A 20,128-nucleotide genomic window follows, 5' to 3' on the forward strand; every position below is an offset into this window, starting at 1 on the left:
TGAAAGGTTACCACAAACCTTCAATCTGTGAAAAATGCAGTATCTGTGAAGTGCAGTAAAGCATAGCACACTGAAACGAGGTACTCCTGTGTTTGAAACACAATATTTGGCTTCCAAGTAAATCACACACACATACACACATTTCTGGGGAGGGTTTTATTAAAAATTAACAATGTCCCTGGCTAGTAAACAGCTCTTTGAACTTACCAAATTTTCTTGTCCCTGTCCCTTCCAGTGAATCTCGCAATTGCAAACTCCACCGTGAGGGGAGTTGGAGAGGACCCAGTCAGGGATGGAAGTCAGCCCTCATTCTCAGGCTGGACAGGGGCCTGGGCCTCACACATGGAGGTGTTGAGAGGCCCAGCGTGGTGAGGGCCCAGGAGGATCTGTCAGAGCAGGCTTTCAGAAAGGGGGGTTTCCACCGGCACAGATGGACCAGCCTAGTGCAAAGGCTGGGGAGGACGGGTGCCAGGGGCAGAGGACAGAATTCCATCCAGAGGAGGAGCAGTAGAAGTGGACACAAGGGAGGGCTCCTGGCTGGCAGGGTTGTGGAGGGAAATGAAGAAACCAGAACAGGGGTTTCCCTGGTGGCGCAGTGGTTGAGAATCTGCCTGCCAATGCAGGGCACACGGGTTCGAGCCCTGGTCTGGGAAGATCCCACATGCCGCGGAGCAACTGGGCCCGTGAGCAACAACTACTGAGCCTGCGCGTCTGGAGCCTGTGCTCCGCAACAAGAGAGGCCGCGACAGTGAGAGGCCCGCGCCCCGCGATGAAGAGTGGCCCCCACTTGCCGCAACTAGAGAAAGCCCTCGCACAGAAACGAAGACCCAACACAGCCAAAAATAAAATAAATAATAAATAAATTAAAAAAAAAAAAAGATATAGCAGCATTTGGAAGTCTCCCTAAAAACAAACTGTGGATTGTGTGTGTATGTGTGTGTGTGTGTGTAACTTCCCATTTTTTTAAAAAAAAAAGAAACCAGAACACAGAGAGGGCAGATGAAGAGAGGAGGGCCCCCAGGGTCTTCCCTGTCCACCTAGGGAACCCGGATTCTGGTGGCTGTGGAAAAGTTCTGGGAATGAGAACCTGCAGCCCGCTGGTTACCTGGCTTCATCACTTCCTCTCTGTGTGACCCTGGGCAAGCTAATTAACCTCTCTGAGCCTTGGTTTCCTCATTTATAAAACACGGGTGATAACAGAAATCCCTGGGAGGATAACTGGAAGGGCTGGATGGGACGACCAGGCGGAAGCACACCGTGCGCTTTCCGTAAAGGGCTGCTCCTCACTGCCGTCTTTGGGAAGAACTGGACAAAGCGCCTGGCGGCGGGTGATTCAGCTAGTTAAGTGGATCAAATTAACCAGGTTTTTCAACCCAGATTCACACTTCCTGTAGAGACAGATCCGAAAAGAGCTGGTGAAGGTGTTTGTAAACAAGAAAAGTGCAGTTCGAAAGTTGCCGCCAGCGACAACCAGAGAGGCTTAGTGCTGCAAGCAAGAGTCATCTCTTCCCCGGGGGCAAGGTTCAAGCCGGGCAGATAGGGACATCTTTGCAGTCCTCCCTCCCTGTACACAACACACACACACACACACACACCCCAAGCCCCCTCACCCCCAACCACGTCCCGAAGCAACACCCAGAGTCCCTCGGGGGCATGCGATGTATAGCCCTCTGTGTCGTCCGGCCGATGGAGCTGGAGGAGAGAGGAAGGCAGGGACGTGGTTGGAGGCGGTAAGGGGCCAAGTTGGACTCTGTCCCCAGCAGCTCCGAAGGCAGAGCAGGGGGTGCGGGCCGGGGAGGGTCGCCGCGAGTCCAGGAGGCCGGGGCCTTCGGGTCCTCAGCGCCGCCTCCCCGGAGGAAGGCGGGGGCGGGGAAGAGGGGGCGGGAGGAGGCGGAGGGCGGAGGAGGGCGGAGGAGGGCGGCGCGCTGCGAGGTTATTTGTGGTTCGCTTTGATCCCGAGGGGGAACCTGAAACTCTCACATTCCTGGCATAGCTGCCGCCTCCGGCGCTGGCCGACCCTGGGGCTGCGTGCTGGGGCCCAAGCGGCCAGAGCGTCGGCGCCACGGCCGAGAGCACACCTCCGCCGCCGCGCTGAGCCGAGCCGGGCCGGGTCGTCGGGTCGGACCGCGCCGAGCACCCGCGGGCCGCTGCGGTAAGGAAGGCTGCTCGGCGCTTTGGGGAGCGCGCGGGGCCGCAGAGACTCGCTCCAGCCGAAACCCGAGCCCCGCCGCAGCCCGGCCTTTTCCGGGAGCGGGAGCGGAGCGGACCCAGCGGCCTCCAAGGCACAGCGCGCCTTTCCCGGCAGCCACGAAGCAGGGCAAGGGCCGCTCCGCCCGGGGGTGTCTCGCGGGTCGCCTGGAGTCTCTCGAAGGCGCGCGGGTCCGCTGGGGCTGGAGGAGGGGGCAGCCTCTGGGGAGAGCGTAGTGGGTGTTTGGGGTCGCGGGTCGGGAAGAGGAGATGCCAGGGGATGCGGATCTGGGCGGAAGGCGCCGCTTGGAGCTGAATTTGCAGCGCCCTGGGTACTGATTTGGTTAGGTAGGGGTTACAGGTGTCTTTGCCCCCCAACTAGTCCAAGAATTCCTCTTTGTCTTCCTTGGAAAATCCTCTCTTGAGCCACGGTCTGGCTCTCACTTAGAAAGAATGCAGTTTGCCGTCCAGCCCGCTGACGTCAGCGCTGGAGCATTTGGAAAACAAAGAGGGCTCGGGAGGGAGGGAGGGAGGCGGCTCCACGACGCTTAAAGACCTCTCCGGACCACGGGCTACAGTCGTCCACCCCGCTCCCGGCGCAGCGGCGGCCACCGGGTGCTCGTAGTCAGCCAGGAGTCCGGGTAGGGCGAGATGGGGTGCGGTCTGACTTAGAGACCCTCGCTTTGGTTCCTTAGGCGAGCGTGAGCCCAGGCAAAGGCCGGAGTTGCGTGCTTGCTTAGAAGAGGGTGTTTCAGAGACCCGGGCGCGCTAGTGCAGCAGGGGTGCACGACCCGGGTCGCGGGCGCAGATTTTAGTAACGGCTCAGCTGAAAGGATGTGCATCCGAGGGGCTTGACCGGGACAAACGCGGGATGAGAGGTGCGGGAGGTGTTCCCTGCACCCAGGCACACTGTTGGTGGGGAGAGGGCCTGGAATCTGTCCGGAAAGCTGCATTCTCCAGTCCTCCTCGGCTGCAGTCAGCCCAGACAGTGATTAACTTAGGAGAGCCCCGTGGATGAAACGCTAGGGAGAATTGATTCCGGTTTGTTTTGCCTGGGGTAGCTGTAGAGTCTTGCATCTCCCCTCCTTGTGTGTTTGGGGCGGGGGGAATGAGGGGGTGCCAGGAAGGATGAATACTGAGTACCCTCCAGACGCATCTCCCTCTCCCCGGTTCTGGGCAGCTGGGAGGAGGGAGTGGAATGGCTGCTCTGCCAGTCGGCCAAGCCCTAACTGGAGCAGGGCACTGGGGCTAGTTTTGGGGCAGAGGAGGGGCTGCGTTCTTCCCACTGTCCTCCTCCCGTGCACACAGGACCTCCAGAGGTGTGGGTTTTGTTTGGTCTTCCCTGAATCCCAGTTTGGAGGTCTGTGGTAGAGGAGGCTGTGGAAAGGAAGCTAGGTGAGGTGGGCAGCCTGCCAGGCCATGAGCCACTGGGAGCCCAGGCTCAGAAGGGAACACCTTCCGCAGGAGATATTATCTCCCTGCAGTTCAGGCTCAGAGCCCCCAGCCCCAGGTCCCTGCGGCCAAGAGCCTCCCCGTTCGCTCCCTTACTTCTTCAGTCAGCTCAAGTGGTGTTACCGATGTCAAGATGCTGAGGGCCCATAATCCCCTGCGTGCCTAGAGGGCCGGAGCAAGTGTGTGTGTAGCTGGGGGTGGTAATCATAAAATCGAAGACATCGTGCCACCCTTTCTTTTCTCCTGGAGCACGTGTGCACTTACTGTCAGCACACAGACTATGTGACTGGCCCACAAACCTTGATGGGTGGCACCTTTCTGCCTCATCTCACAAAACCATTGTCCTATTATAGTCTCTCTTCTTTCATCCCTTATTCACCAATCCAGATGCATTTTTTCCTTCTTCCTGTTCACCTTGCAGAGTGACTGCCAAGGTCATCCCATGACAGGGAGGGCTCAGCAGAGTAAAGGGTGGTGAGTTAGCTGTGCCAAGGCCGGCGCTCAGGCATGCTTCATCCTAGAGGGTCCTGGGGGCTGTTTGCCTAGGGCTTCTACCAGGCTGGACTCATTCTTTATCACCTGCCAATAAACTGGGGCCCTGTCCACCCCTGGACTGGAATGCTCAGTGGTTAGAGCTGAATTAGGCCTGCCCTAGAGTCTCTCATCAGGCTCTTTGATGGGAAGCTGACTGCAGGAAGCCAAGGTTCCTGGTGTCTAGGTTACTGGTGTTTTTCTCTAGGCACAGTAAGTCTCCATGAATATGATTATAATGGCAGTCCTTTGCCAGGGATTTACGGTGCACCAGGAGCTCAACAGCCATTGCCTGTTTTAATTCTCAACTCCGTGAGGCTAGCATTATTCTTTCCATATTTCCGATGGAGAAACTGAGGCTCAGAAGTTAAGTGACTTGCCTTAATCAGTAGGTGGCAGCATTGGCAGTTGAACCCAGGCTTGTGCGCCCTTCCATAGCCTTGCTCTTTACCATTATGCCTTTGACCAGACAGTAATGGAAAGTCCCCCCCTTTCCCATGTGCTCCCACTGAGTGGTCTTCTTTCTCTCCTCCCAGGTGCTCTGGCGCCAGGTGCCGCTGGCCTTTGTCCAGGCGGTTGTGTGCAAGCCCAGGAAGCATGAGGACACTGGAAGACTCCTCGGGTACGGTCCTGCACCGCCTCATCCAGGAGCAGCTGCGCTATGGCAACCTGACCGAGACCCGCACGCTGCTGGCCATCCAGCAGCAGGCCCTACGGGGTGGGGCTGGGGCTGGGGGCACAGGGAGCCCCCAGGCCCCCCTGGAGATCGTGGCCCCCGAGGACAGTCAGGTGCTGCAGCAGGCCACAAGGCAGGAGCCCCAGGGCCAGGAGCACCAGGGCACCGAGACCCACCTGGCAGAGAACAGCCTCTACCGGCTGTGCCCACAGCCCGGCAAGGGCGAGGAGCTGCCCACCTATGAGGAGGCCAAAGCCCACTCGCAGTACTATGCGGCCCAGCAGGCGGGGCCCCGGCCACATATGGGGGACCGGGATCCCCGCGGGGCCCCGGGTGGCAGTCGGAGGCAGGATGAGGCCCTGCGTGAGCTGAGGCACGGGCACGTGCGCTCCCTGAGCGAGCGGCTCCTGCAGCTGTCCCTGGAGAGGAACGGGGCCCGTACCCCCAGCCACATGAGCGCCTCCCACAGCTTCCCCCAGCTGGCCCGCAACCAGCAGGGACCCCCGCCCAGGGGCGCCCCTGCCGAGGGCCCGGAGCCCCGCGGACCTCCACCTCAGTACCCACACATCGTGCTAGCTCATGAGACCACCTCCGCTGTCACCGACCCGCGGTACCGCACCCGTGGCAGCCCGCACTTCCAGCATGCGGAAGTAAGGTAACTGCCCACCTCGGTCTTCAAGCTCTTGGCTTCCAGCATAGTTCTCCCAGGGTGAAGAGCCTCCAGAAGCCTGGCGAGCTCCAGAGGAAGGCCGATGATACCCTCTCCCTCCCAAGATGGGAGCTAATGCTGGAAGGAAAGAGGGATTTAGCCAGGGTCACATGAGAACTTAGCGGCATCCCTTGCTTTAATTTGGAGGTGGACACCATTGTCTAATTGGCTGTAGCAGTTGAGTAACTAGGGTTCTCAGAGGCTATGAATTACAGCAGGGGGTTAAAGGTTGGGTTTCAGAAAGAACTTGCTAAGACAGGGGTTGGGAATCATTGCCAAACTGTTTCCAAGTTAAGTGGGAAGAAGGTGGGACCTCCTTCTCTGGAGGTTTCTAAGAACAAGTGGACATGTTTGCTTTCTGTGATTACTGGGAGGCATTCCTAACTGTAGGCAGGAAGAAAGGACCAGATGGCCTCCTTAGGGACCTCTCCCCGCTCCTACACCCGAGCGGGAGCTGCCCTGTCCCTACCATTCATTTCCTTTCATGTTTTTCTGTGTGGTCCATGTGGCTGGAGCCTGGAGTGGGAGAGGATTCTTGGTCCAGGTGAGCCCCTTTCTGTGGAGGCTCCGGAGAGGCTGCTGGGGGGGCTTAGTGTTTGATTCTCAGTGTGAAGGGAAGCTTTTAGAGGATGCGATTTGGCTCACCTTTTTAAAAAGGTTCCTCTGTTGCATGTAGAGAATGGATTCTAGGGGCTAGAATGGAAGCAGGGATGCCCGGGAGGGGCAGGAAGCCCAGATAATTTGCAGAAATAGGGTTCCTAGAAATGAGGCTCTCGCTTGGCCCCACACCTTCTCCTGAGAAGCTGACACACGCCCTTTTCACACACCCTGCATCTCCCCAGCACAGGGGTCCAGGAAGCCCCACCAGAGGAGCCTGAAGGTTTGCAGACTCCCTCTTCCTCTGATGGCCCAAGGTCCAAGTCTGGTTCTCTTCATGCCTGCTGAGTCCTCATTTAGTCACCCACTTTCCCAGTGTGTGCCCTTTCCCGGGAAAGATGCCTTTCTTAACTCTCGAGAAATGAGTGACGTGATGGCTTGGAATGAAGGCACCAGAGGATGGAGGCTGTGGGTTTTCGCCACCCTCCACCTCCCAAGCCCCCCTACCTTATCTCCTTTCTCAGGGCTCCGTCCTGGGAGAGTTTCGGAAGCTGAGTCGCAGTTTCTTCTCTTGGACCAGCCTTATTGAGCCCTGTCAGGAAAAGATAATATCGTGGAAAGGAAGTAGACTGTTTGCAGGAGAACAAAAAAAGAGGGAGGGGGAGGGGTGGACAAGGGGAAGGGAGAGCAAGTGTGAAGGAAAGGAGGCTCTATTCTTTCTCGGAGCCAAGTCATCCCCAAAGAATGCCATTTGTGTCTGCCTGGCCCAGGGCAGGGGGAGCAAGTTCAAGAAGCACCCCCAAGATGCCACATTTAGCAGCACAGGGAGAGTTTGCACATTCCAGTGGGGACTCTCAGCTCTCACTGGAAGCTCTACCTTGGGCAGTAAGAGAAATACATCTGCCAGCCTCTGCTTTGGCTGATCCGATGAGGCTTGCTTTCTGGGAACTGGGGGCAGGGACTGTTCTTATAGCCTAGGGTCATAAGAAGGGCAGGGGAGCCGGAGTCTGGAGGGGGAAGGATGAAGGGGAGGGATGAGGGGAAGGGCAGGCATGGGTGCTGAGGTGATAGACTCATGTGGGGCTTCCGGGACTTGGGAAAGTTCCTGGTGAAACTGAGGCCATCGGCTCTTTTACACTTAGAGCCACAAAGCCCCAGAAAAGCTCTGTGACCCCCCAGGCCTCTTGCTCTTTGCTCCTTCCCTTGACATGGGGCCCTGAGGCTGACGTTACACCAGTAGAACATTGTCCCTAAACTCAGGCTATTGTCATAGTCCTGAGGCAACCACTACGGCCCAGAAAATCCAGTGTTTGGGTCACATTTACTCTTTGAGCAGAGAGTAAGCGCGGTCTCCACTAGGAGAGACGGAGGATGGGCCGTCATTGTGGGAACGCCCACTGCAGGCCCAGCATTCTGCCAGGCACATGTGGCCCTCACAAACCCCCTTGAGGCTGAGAACCTCATCCTCATGACTGAGCAGAGTGCTGCTGCACCATGGGCTTAAACACTGGAGCCGGAGTTTGAATGCCTATTTTGTCAGACTCTGGAGCCCGGACTCTACCCCTGACATCTGTCTCGCCGCTCTAACCTTAGCCGCAGTCTTCTAAAAATGTTTCTTCAAGGGGTGACGGGACCCAAAATAGGAGGGAGAAGAAGTGAGTGTGAGCGCAGGGCCTGACACCAGGGGCCGGAACAGACACCAAGTGGCCCAGGGGCCTGCAAGTTTGTGTGTTCAGTCATGATGGATGTGACCTCCAGACTCAAAAAGAGCCTTCTATTGATGAGAAGGGTCAAGAGTGCATTTTTCAAGATCTCTTATTTAAGCTCGGGTTGCTAGGACTGCTCAGGCTGATCCCCAAGGCCTCGGCCACAGTGAGGCTGGGCATGAAATAAGCATGCTCACGTTAATCCCCTCCAGCCCTGCTCCCCTGGCCCTTGAAGGTCTTGGGGACGCCATGTGGAAAGGCCTTCCCCACCAGTCGCTGCCTCACGCTGTGGGGAGGCTGTCTGCCCAAGAGGGCTGGGGCAACTCGGGGTGGCTCCTCGGTCTCTGAGCACCTACTCTTCTGTTCCCCAGGATCCTGCAGGCCCAGGTGCCCCCCGTGTTCCTCCAACAGCGGCAGCAGTACCAGTACCTGCAGCAGCCCCAGGAGCACCCCCCGCCCCCATCCCCGGCTCCCCTCAGCCAGGGCCCGCTAGGCCCCCTCAGCCTACCTGGGGTGGAGGCCCCAGCAAGCACCCAGGCCTCCTCGGGCAGTGCCCACCTGGCCCAGATGGAGACTGTGCTGAGGGAGAATGCCAGGCTGCAGAGGGACAACGAGAGGCTGAAGAGGGAGCTGGAGAGCTCGGCGGAGAAGGCCGGCCGCATTGAGAAGGTAGGCCCTGCTGGGGCCTCGGAGGGGCAGGGGGAAGAAGCGACCCCGACGGGGCTGGCCTGGCTGGGCTTCTCAGCCATCCCTCAGCCCCCACCCCCATCCCTCGTGCACCCTCCCTGGCTGACTCCAGACAGCTGGGGAGCCGCCGGCACAGCAGGCCTGGAGCTTGAGCAGTTGCTGCCCAGTGGTGATTAGAAAGAGCCCATTCACGGCTCCCTCACACTCGCGCCCTTCCCCTGCACACACCCCCTCCCGTGGACACCTCCCACAGAGAGCCCTTTGTATCCCCCACACAACAGCAAGTCTGTTCCAGGCCAGCCCTGGCCACAGAGGAAGCCCCTCCTCTTGGAAAAAACGAGCGACTCATTGGAATCACAGGCCAGCGAGGAGCACGTGCGGAACCTGCCAGCCGCCAAGTGGGAGGGGCAGCCAGGGCCAGGCTGGCCCTCTGGGGTGGATGGCGATGGCTGGAGAAGCAAATCCTCCAAGCAGAGGCGGCTCAGGCTGGGGTCTGGCGCTCCCTTCTTAGTGAAGGGTTACCAGCTGTGCGCTCGGCCTTAGCAGGTGGCCTCAGGCCTCCCGAGGCCGTCCCGTGGTGTCCAAGATAAGTGCACCCTCCAGACCATGGTTGGCGTCTGAGTGCCCACTCCTGGCCCATTGTGCTCAGATTTCTCAGTAGAAGCCAGACAAAAGGAAGATGCTTCTTTCTGGACAGTGGGCCCCAGAAAGCTGCGCTTAGTCACGCTGCAGGCAGCCACTTCCAGAGAACCTGGCCTTGGGTTTGCTCAGGACCTTGGGACAGTTGAAGGGACCCTAGCTTGCCTGTTCCAGCAGTCTGGTCCACCTCTAGAGGCTACAGGCGGCAGCCCGTCCCACCAGAACTAGGTGGATTTTTTTGCAGTGGCTTTTGATCCTCTCCTCTCTCACCCTTTCTGATGGAGAATAGCAGATCAGCCGGGGTCTGTGGAGGGGACCTTGATGCCACTCCCTCCCTGGGAGCTCTCCCCTTCCTTCAGCTCTGCTGTCTGCCTCTTGCAGCTGGAGAGCGAAATCCAGCGGCTCTCTGAGGCCCACGAGAGCCTGACGAGGGCCTCTTCCAAGCGGGAGGCCCTGGAGAAGACTATGCGGAACAAGATGGACAGTGAGATGAGGCGGCTGCAGGACTTCAACCGGGATCTGAGAGGTGAGGACAGCTCACCCAGGTGGAGGGGTGGGGAGTGCCTGCGGACGGCTTGATCCCTCTGTTCTAGGGAATAATTCAGAATCTCTGTCCTCTGCGATAATAGTATAAATCAACTCAAAGGGGACTAGGCTGAGACTCCTTGGGGGCCACCTTGATAGAGAGATGCTTGTCTCTGTGTTCTAGACCTTAGGGCCCCTCATGGAGCTCCCACCCATGTGGCCCAGGATGACCTGGGGCTTCCCTATGAGCCCACCCCCAACTTGGAGAATGCAGCCCGACAGATAGGACCGAGGGGACACCCCAGCAGGCAGCTTCACCTGTATTCAAACATTTTTCCTTAAAACCTCTTTTCTTTGAAACAGAGAGATTGGAATCTGCAAACCGACGCCTGGCAAGCAAGACGCAGGAAGCGCAGGCAGGCAGTCAGGACATGGTGGCCAAGTTGCTGGCTCAAAGTGAGTAGGGGTCCCACTCAGGAGCATGGCCAGAGGGGTGGCCAGGACAGCCCCTCTGGACAGGGAGGATCGGCCCCCTCTATCAAAGCAGTGCTTGGAGCTTGGGTTTACTGAATGCCTCCTATGCACCCAGCAGTGGACTAGACCTGGGGGAGGGGTAGTTTCTGAAGAGGAACAAGATCTGGTTCTCTGTGTATTGCAGAAATCAGTGGATCCAGAGGGATAGCTGGGGAGCTGTGGTTTGCTGAGCTGTGGTGCTGACCATCGGTTCGGTGTCCTTCAGAAGCATGGGGGAGGCCAGAGAGCCTTGGAGACAGGTGGGATGAGAGAGAAGGAAGAGTCTGAGTCTCCCAGGGGTGCCCAGTGGGAATGCGGGAAGCTGGGGAGCATGGTGAGGCTGGGCCGTAACAGGTGGAGGCACCAGCCAAAAATGGAGCGTAACCAACAGGGCAGCCCAAAGAAGGGGCTCAGGAGGATCACCTAAAGAGGGTGGTCAGAGGCTTCTTGAAGAACAGATGAGTTCATTGTTGACCCATCCATTCAGTCACTCATTTGTTCACTAGCACAGCTGTGCTGAGCCCCTGACCGGTGTGGAGCAGAGCAGGAACAGGTCAGGAAGGTGCCAGGGCAGGGAGGTCAAGAGAGGCGGTGAGCTTGAGGGAAGGAGCAGGGTCTTCCCACCCTGGATGCCAGGGAACAAGGGTGGCCTGGCCCCGGAGGCGAGATGAGGAGAGGTCCCCGGCAGCCTGAGAGAGGGGCTCTGTGGGGTAGCAGGGTGGGGAGCAGGCGACAGGTGAAGAAGCAGCAGGATAGCTCAAGTGGAGGTGCGAGCAGGGAGTTTGGGGGAAGGGGGAGGACAAAGGGAGCCCCGAGCTCAGCAGTAGGAAGAAGCTGCAGCAGTCAGAAGAGACAGAGAGGCAGTTATTTATTAAACTCCTCCTGTATGCTCTTACTATGTGCTATAGTGGTGTTAGGGTGTTTGCAAAGGAGTGGAGTGGGGGCGGCTGGTGTCTGGGCGAGGGTAGCTTCGAGGAAGGAGGAACCCATCAGAAAGCCTACTGTGCTGAAGCTGGATACTTAGGGCGTGTCCAGAAGTGGAGGGGCAGCTTGAGGGCTGAGCTGTGCTGGCAGCACCTCCCTCCTCAAGGAGGGCTCGGCCCGGAGCCCAGCACTGAAGGGCTGGGGGTTGGGGGTGGGCAGGGGGCAGGCGGGGCTGTACTGGCGGGAGGCGATGACTTAGGGTCTCAGGGAGGGAGGTGGTGGAGGTGAGGGAGAGGGGGGAGGGGACGGCCCCGGGGGTCCCGTTGGGAGTCCGGAGAGGGCGGGTTTCTGGAAGGGGGCAGAATGGGGCGCCCTGTAGTAGAGGGCCGACTTTGGGGGCCGGGCTCTGCCAAAGAAAGGAAGTTACCGGCGGGTTTCTGGGAGCGGGCAGGGGAGGGGCGAGGGGGGGAGGCCGGCCTGGAGGCGTTTCCGCTCCCCGGGGAGCGAGCGCCAGGCTGTTCTTGGCTCCGGGCTGGAGCCATTAATCTGGCAGCGGCGGGTGACCTGGATGCCAGGCATTCCTGAGCCCGGGCTGTTCCGCTGCGCCCCGCCCCGCCGCCGCCGCCGCCGCCGCTCCCTGCCGCGCCCCGCCCGCCCGCACTGCGGGAGGAGGGAGGACACTGGGACAAAGGGACTGGGACGTGCCGGTGGGGCCTCGCTTTCCCAGGGGGAAAGGCCTCCTGCTCCCTCCACTGCTCGCTCGCCCTTGGCCCCTCGCCCTGTCTCCCGGATTCGCGGCCACCCCGGCCTGGGAGCGCCCCTGCCCCCTGCCCTCTGCCCGCCAGACAGGCCCAGGGTTTTATCCTGGTGGCTGGGGATGGCCAAGGGATCAGGCTTCCCAGCCCCTGCCAGGGCCTTAGAGGTGTGGGAGGTGGCAGAAAGCTTCTGGAAGCCAAAGGCTGGGTCCTGGGGATCCTCCCCAAGGGCTGAGGGAAGCCAAGCAGCCCTTCCTTGCTCCCAATAGCCATGGGGAAACCAGAATTCTCAGGGAAAATGCCTCTGGTTGGTCTCACCTTTTTTCTGGAGTCAGTCAACACTAGTAGGGAAGTGTGGCCACTGTCACCAATGCCATCTGCTTTTCCTACTAGGCAAGCCATACAGACCTCCAGCTCAGGTCAGGCCCTGTCCTCCCTGGGGAGCTGGCCTTGAGTCCTGAGGCCTGGTTCTCCCAGCCCTGTCCCCCTTGGGCAGGTTCTTCCCACTGAGCCTCAGATTCTGAGGCTGTAACATGGGGCCATCATAAGACTGGGATGAGATGCAGGCCTCCTGCCAACTCTGTAAGCTTTTGGGCTCTGTGAAGCCTCCCAGGATGGGGTCACTGTCTCCAGGTCCAAAGTCACAGTTAGCACTCCTGCCTGCCCCCTCCACTCCACTCAGGTGTCAGACCAGCTTGGGATGAAAGGCTCAATTTCAGTGTTACTGAGCTCTGCCATCTTTTCCCTCCACCCCAAAGAATGAGGCCAGCCTGGACCCAGCCTTCAGAAATCCAGAGTGAACCAGAGCTGACCTGGGTCAGTCGCCTGTGTCCTCCCTCTCTGCCCCAGGGCCCTAAGTAAATGAATCCTCCCTTCTGCCTGCCAGGTCCCAAGCCTTCACTCTTCTATTCCAGAGCCTGTACTGTCCTATATGATAGGTACAAAGATTAAAGATGGCCCAAAGATTTAAATTAATTAAAATTAAATAAAATGAAAAATTTGGCTCCTCCCTCGCACTGGCCACATTTCCAGTGCTCAGTAGCCCCACGTGCCTAGTGGCTGCTGCATTGGTTGGCCCGGTGTAGGACAAGAGTCCATCACAACAGAGAATTCCACCGTGCTGTGATAGTGCTGCCCTAGAGAGGGCCTTTGAGTCCATCAGACAGGCCCCAGAGCCTGTCCCCCTCTGCCCTCCAGCAAGGCAGGCAGCCCACACACTCTGCGGGTAGGGGTGCCTGGGTCCACAGAATGAGCCCTGGAGCCCACTTCGGGAGCCCTCTAGGTGTGAGGGCCTCGCACCACAGCCAAGCAGCCTGGTCCTTCAGAGGCAGGCTGACTTGGGTCCCCATCCTGGCAGCACCATTCACCTCCTACGTTTCCTCCCCTTTAAGTTGAGGGGTCACAAATCCTGCCTCAAGGGACTGTTACTGGAGGCTTCGGTGGAATAAGATGTGTAAGTGCCTGGCTCCTGGGGCAGCACATGGTGGTCTCTTCCCCTTTCCTTCATTCTTCCACTTGAATGATGACCACGCGACAGTCCACCTGAGCCTCCGTTTTCTCATCTGCAAATGGGCGTCACAGTTCCTATCGGTCCAGTCTCTAGTGTCACCGTGAGGCTCGAGGGAAACTGTGAATGTGTTTTGGAAATGGTGACACCTGGCGCAAGTGGGCAGTGTTTGGGGCTCTCTCCTGGCAAGGCCATGTCCCAGCAGAGGAGCTGTGTAGCCCAGTGATTACTGCAAGGGCCCCGGCCTGGCGCTGTCATTGACTCATGACCTAACCTGAGCCTCAGTTTCCTGGCCCATGCAATGGGGTTAATACGGGTCCCTAACTCGTGGGTTGTGGAGAGGACACGATGCAGTCATGCTGGTGCAGTGGTCAGCACAGAGCCCAGTACGTGGGGGGAGCTCACTGGGGCCGGCTGGGTGGCTGCCGTCACTGACCGGGCCCCCTCCCCCTGTCCCTGCAGGCTACGAGCAGCAGCAGGAGCAGGAGAAGCTGGAGCGGGAGGCGGCACTGCTGCGCGGGGCCATCGAGGACCAGCGGCGGCGGGCCGAGCTGCTGGAGCAGGCCCTGAGCAACGCGCAGGGCCGGGCGGCGCGAGCCGAGGAGGAGCTGCGGAAGAAGCAGGCCTACGTGGAGAAGGTGGAGCGGCTGCAGCAGGCCCTGGGGCAGCTGCAGGCTGCCTGCGAGAAGCGTGAGCAGCTGGAGCTACGGCTGCGGACGCGCCTGGAGCAGGAGCTCAAGGCCCTGCGTGCGCAGCAGGTGAGCTGGGAAGGCCCGCGAGGCGGCAGAACTGGAGCAGCGTTGGAGGAGGCCAGCTCTGAAGCCCCTGGGAGCCCCTGCTGAGATCCAGGCTGAGCCCCCTTGGAAAGCCAGGGTGATCTGTGCCAGCCTCGCTGAAGGCCCCTCCCAGCCACCAGCCTTCGCAGAGGCTTTGCCACGGGGCCATGGGCCGACCTCGGGGACTCAAGACTTGGGCCTCTGTCCTCAGCAGCAGCACGGGTTGGCACACTTGGTCTCTAGAGAAAGTCACTCAGGAGCATTGATGGAGGAGACTAGCCACCTCTTGTGTGCCTCCTCAGGATCATGGGGGAAGATAGTCGCCCAGATCCTGAGTCTTTATCCTCACTTTGGGCTGTGTGAATAGCTCTTGTGTTTACAGACCAGATAGGGTTCTGTCTCCACTCCCAACCTTACCCTTCCCACAGAAGGAAGGGTGACCAGACCCTGAGATAGGGTGACCAGACCTCCTGGATTGCCCAGTTCTGTCCTAGTTTACACTGGTTGTCCCAGTGTCATTAAGTTGCACCCCTTTCCCAGTTTGGAAGATAATTTATGTGGTCACTATGCAAAGGCAGACCTGATCTTCTCACACCCTTGGCCACAGGATTTGGGACGGGGTTGTGGGGACCCGTGCCTCCCCTTTGTCTCTGGGTGGAAGCGGGCTGTGAAGAGTGTACGGGGAGGCTGACCAAGCACAAGGCTCGGTGAGAGTCCTCGTGTGGAGGCGAGGACCTGTGGCCGACACGCCCCAGCTGCCGCCCCTGACCACGGTGCTCCTCTCTCTGCAGAGACAGGCAGGCACCCCCGGTGGTGGCAGTAGCAGTAGTGGGTCCCCGGAGCTCAGTGCCCTGCGGCTGTCGGAGCAGCTACGGGAGAAGGAGGAGCAGGTCCTGGCACTGGAGGCCGACATGACCAAGTGGGAGCAGAAGTATTTGGAGGAACGTGCCATGAGGCAGTTTGCCATGGATGCGGCCGCCACGGCTGCCGCCCAGCGCGACACCACTCTCATCCGGCACTCCCCGCAGCCGTCGCCCAGCAGCAGCTTCAACGAGGGCCTGCTCACCGGCGGCCACAGGCATCAGGAGATGGAAAGCAGGTTGGGCATCACAGGCCAGGCACCTGGGTAGGGGTAGGGGGTGGCGATGTCAAGTCCCTGCCCCGTCCTTAATCCATGATAAACACCCCTCGCCCCACCTGGCCTAACAATCCCTCCTACTTCTGAGCTGACCCCCGTGCTTTTGGCATAGCTGGCATCATACACGTATTCTTTCCCAGAAGTACCAACCAAGTCCTTGGTCTGCCCAGGAGACCCCACTGTTGGATGCCATCCAAGGCTCTGGGCCTCTATCCCCTCCCCCTCCCCCATGTAAATCAGAGAGTAAGACTTTGCTACTGAGTCCACACCATGTACCACCCCCAGAAGGAATGTGGCCGAGGCCCCTGGGCTGGGGGTAGCTAGTATTTTCTCTCCAAAAACAATCTCAGAAGCCCCACAAGATTTCCATTTGACCTATACGTGGCTCAAAAGCACAAGCACGTTGACTGAGCCCATTTGGTCAACAGCCCTGGGGGTGGTCCTCCAGGATGGGGGTTGCACCATTGCTGTCATCGGATGAACCCAGAACCTGCCCCTTGATGACCTGCCTTTGCTGGTGTGAGAAGGGCCCAGCACTTCACGCACGGGCAGTTTTCAGAGCATCTAGTTCCAGAGCTGTGATGGCATTTCTGAAGGCCCCCTCCTGGCCCCTGCTGCAAGGCCCGGAGAGCCCATCCTGGTTGTAGGGAAGGCTTTCCCTCCAACCTCTACAAGGTGGGAAGGATGGGGGCTGTTGGATCTGTAGGTCTGAAGATGTAAGTATGGCCTCTCGCCCCTCAGGTTAAAGGTGCTCCACGCCCAGATCCTGGAGAAGGATGCGGTGATCAAGGTCCTTCAGCAGCGCTCCAGGAAAGACCCTGGCAAGGCCACCCAGGGCTCCCTGAGGCCCGCCAAGTCTGTGCCATCTATCTTCGTGGCTGCAGCAGCAGGGGCCCAGGGCTGGCAAGGGCTCTCCTCCAGCGAGCGGCAGGTGGATGCCCCTGCCCGGCTGACTCCAGGTGAGAGGAGGCGGGTAAGCGGCAGAGGCAGAGGCTAGGGTGTTCTCAGGCCTTTCCTCTCAGAACTGAGGCTCAGAGGAGCCAGGGTGTCCCAGCCCCTCTCCCAGGGAAGCTGGCTTATACTCTGGCTCCAGTGATCCTGCAGCCCACAGCTGTCCCCCTGGTGTGAAGAGGCAGGCTGTAGCCCCCATCTCTGGAAATTCCACCACCCTGGCCCCAGCCACTTACCATCTAAGTAAAAATAGAGCTCCCTGTACAGATGTACCTTCTGGGCCAGCCCTTCCACTCTCCCTTCTAAGCAGATGCCACAGAAATCCGAGAGTCCCTACTGGTTTTAAGATTTAATCTACAGCCCTTTAAGAAAGCCTCCTCTACTCGAAGTTTTTGGAACCCAATTCAACCTGATAGTTATTCCATTTGGAAACAGGAGCGTTTAGTTGTAATCGAAGTTCTTGCAAATCAAGAGCAATTCGCATCCCGAATAGGTACAGTTAAGTAGGGGTGTTCTTCCTGGGGGCTCCATCTTATGGACAAGGCAGTAACTGTGAACCTCCTGCCTTTCCAGCAGACAGGGCCCCGGCGGAGGAGCCAGTGGCCGAGGCTCCCCTAGCTGCCCACGCCAAACACGGGAGCAGGGATGGGAGCACCCAGACTGACGGCCCCCCAGACAGCGCCGCCGCCTGCCTGGGCCTGGAGCCTGACGGCCTTCTGGGGTACAGCAGTGGCCAGAGGACAGCCTTGCTGGGTAAGTCCCCTTTCCCCCCAACCCCCCGACTTCTCTGTGGGGCTGAGGGCATGTTGGGGTGTGAATTGGGGCCCCTGACCCTTTATTCCCAGACCCAGCCCCACTCATTGCCCACACTCCACAGGGAGCCCTGCACAGGGACGGGTGAGCAGGGTGTGAGGCCCACCACAGTACATGTGAGAGCTGGTTGGATGCATGAATAGGGGAACTGAAAACCCTGATTACAGACAAATCCACCTGGGAGGCTCTTTATCTTCTCTTTGGAAGTCTTCTTTCATTGCCAGTCTAAATATCTAAGATAATGGAGCTTGGTGAGGTACCCTTCCACTCAAGTTAGAAGACTTTGTTTAAAAAGAATCCGGGAAGGAGAAACTTGAGACGATGCCATTACTGTGTTTGCTCCCTTTCACATTAGCCTTTGCATATTTGCCTGCGCCTCACCATCTCAGAAAACCGCAGGCATGAAAAGAATGCGGCAGCCTCCCTCCCTTGGGGCTCTCCACCCTCCCTCTGAGCCCTCCAACCAGTTCCAAGTTATAAACAACTGCGTCTTCCACTCTGGAGGCTGATGGTCTGGACAGAGAGCTGAGAGGGAGCAGAGCTTTGTGCTTAGGTTGGCCAAGTTATGGCGACCTGGGCAGCTGAGTTGGGAAAAGTTGGTGCAGATAGATCCTATCTTTCAAACGTGGTAGGATTTAAAAGGGCAGTTGGCATGTGCCTGTGTTCTTATCTCTCCAGATTCTGTTGCTACATCCAGAGTCCAGGACTTGTCGGACATGGTGGAGATACTGATCTGAAGGAGGTGGTGCCTTGGGGGCTCCGAACCACTCCCTGCTCTCCTCTGCCCTCTGCCACGTGGCCATTCCAGCAGCCCCTCCAGCGGCTGCTTCACCCTCCCCCAGCCCAGCACTCATTCCCATTGACCATCTTCCTCCCAGGAGCTGAGGAAGGATGCTGCAGAGGAGAGGGGAGCTGTGAGCACCCGGCCCCCAGAAGACTCTGCTCCTTAGCCCCACATTCCTCCTGGGCCCATGTGGAATGAGGACTGGACCTTAACCTGCTTGCAGCCCAAGGCCTGCTGCCGGGGTAGCAACTGAAAGCTCAGGAGGGAGTAGCCCCTTCTGCACCCCCAGTGGACACTCGGGCAGAGAGGGACAGGATATGTTGGTTTGGGGGCTGGTTTCCAAGGCTGGCTGCCCGTGGACACCAGGTGGGCTGGTTTCATAGCCAGGCCTGGCTCAGTGTGGCCCCTCCAGCCTCGTCTTCTCAGCTCCTCACTGCCACCTTGGGCTCACCCAGCCTTGCATCTTGTGGGGCCCGTCGAGGCCACAGCCTCACCCCTTCGCTTGCAGAGGACTGGGGTGCGCTGTGTGGTTTGTATATAATTCCCTTCCTTGTGGAACAGAAGGCTGAAGCGGGCTGCTTCAGATCTGTCCCCTCGTTCTGTGCTCCCGTCCCTGCTGTCACGGTTCCGCCCAGTTATCTCCCCTTCTCAAGTCCGTGGCCCGTGATCCAGTTGATCCACGGGATATTGGCTGTCTTTTTCCCCATCTTGAACCCTGTTTGAAATGCCCACGGGACACCCCCCCCCCGCCCCCCATCACCAGCCTCTTGAAATGGCTCCACAGCTCCTGTCCTTGGGACATCCTGTCAGTTTGGTTATGAGCCCTGAGCCAGGTGAAGTGAGCCACCACACAAGTCTGCTGTGGTGGGGTTCCCAGCACCAGTTCTCCCAAAGGAAACCGGAGAGATGGCCTTGTTCTCATCGGGGTCTTTGTCCACCCACCCCGGAGGGATTGGGAGAGGGAGCTGTGCTGGTGAAAATTAGTCCATGAGACGTGACTCAGATAGTCCTCTGAATGGAGCCCCCGTCACAGCATGGCGCTATGAGGCTGGCTCCTCAAGCCACCCGTGCCCAGCGCCCTGAAGCAGGGCCAGCGCTTGAGAACTGGAGTGAAGCATCCAATGGCAGCCTGCCAGTGGCCGTGACTTTGACTTCTGGTCTTAAAGAGTCCCCCAGCTCAGCCCCAGGAGCGATTGGTGGGTTTTAGCAGTTTGTCTTGACTGTTTTTAGTTCTCCTTGAATCTTTGGGTTTTTTTTTCCTTTACCGTTTTTAGGTTTTATATGTGTTATTTTATTCCCATGGTTCCTCAAGTTTCCTTTTTAAACATTTGCATTTGCTGGACAATTGCATATTTTTTTAAATCCCCCTACCCCTCTTGAAAGCTGAAAAATGCATTTGGTTCATATGCATTGTTTACAAAGAAAAAAGAGAAAAAAAGGCAAAAAAATATTGTGGAAGAAAAAACACAACTTAATATATTTTGGATTAATATTTGGTATTTCTTTTAAAGTATTTTTTTGTGCTGTGAACATTTTCTGCCAAAGACCATGATGTGTGTCTGTATGTTTAAGTTATCGTAAATATTTAAAATGTAAACATGGCTGTTTTGTTATGCCACCCTGTACCAGGATTGCTGCTGCATTCCACTGGGTATAACAGTATTTTAATAAAAAAAAAAAAATTTAATTAAAAGCGGTGTCTTTGCACAGGTGAGAGACTGCACTGAGAAGGAAAGGAGAGGGGGTAGGAACTTTGGGGGGGCCACCCATGTCATAGTCCCCAGCCACCTTCAGCACTGAGCTGGACCCCTACTCGTCCATCCCGTGCTCCTGTACGCCTTGGTTCTTAAACACTGACCAGAGCACGTCCATAAGCCACCAGCTCAGGGTGACTGCTATTTCTCATACAAGAGGAGTGAAGGCTGGTTTCTGATTGTGGGAAACCTTTGGGCAAGGCAGGTCCCTCCTTATCTGCAAGGCTAGGAGGCTACACAGTGTAATTTCTTCTAGGATCCACAAGTCCTGGGAATTTGTGAGGCTGCATTAAGGACAAGGTTGGAATGAGGATGTGGTTGGCTTTCCCCAGAGAACATTTCTCTCAGGCTGGGAGAGTCTGGCAGAGGGGCAGCCTCCCCAGGTAACTTTGTCCTAACTGGCTTTGTTTGCCCACACGCTGTGGTGACTCCACAGTAGGAAGGGGTGTCCAAAGGTGGCTTTACCCTTCCCTTCCCCTGCCCAGCATGGAGTCCTTGTCTCGG

General features: G+C 58.0%; 1 protein-coding gene across 3 annotated transcripts; it reads left to right on the forward strand.

The window, feature by feature from the left end:
• Positions 1-1,952: 1,952 nt before the first annotated feature.
• AMOTL2 (angiomotin like 2) lies at positions 1,953-19,563 on the forward strand. Of its 3 annotated transcripts, none has more exons than XM_061194649.1 (10): positions 1,953-2,152; positions 4,707-5,501; positions 8,230-8,527; positions 9,566-9,710; positions 10,073-10,165; positions 13,871-14,166; positions 14,976-15,283; positions 16,064-16,281; positions 16,847-17,026; positions 17,765-19,563. In XM_061194649.1, the coding sequence occupies exons 2-10, from the start codon at positions 4,768-4,770 to the stop codon at positions 17,821-17,823; spliced, it is 2,331 nt and encodes a 776-aa protein (XP_061050632.1). In that variant the 5' UTR covers positions 1,953-2,152; positions 4,707-4,767; the 3' UTR covers positions 17,824-19,563. The 3 variants fall into 3 exon arrangements, with proteins under 3 accessions (XP_061050632.1, XP_061050633.1, XP_061050631.1); XM_061194650.1 differs by having other exon boundaries at positions 16,850-17,026; XM_061194648.1 differs by lacking the exon at positions 1,953-2,152 and adding an exon at positions 2,762-2,828.
• The last annotated feature ends 565 nt before the right edge of the window (positions 19,564-20,128 follow it).

Source organism: Eubalaena glacialis, chromosome 6, assembly GCF_028564815.1.
Source record: "Eubalaena glacialis isolate mEubGla1 chromosome 6, mEubGla1.1.hap2.+ XY, whole genome shotgun sequence".
NCBI classification, from domain to species: Eukaryota; Metazoa; Chordata; class Mammalia; order Artiodactyla; family Balaenidae; genus Eubalaena; species Eubalaena glacialis.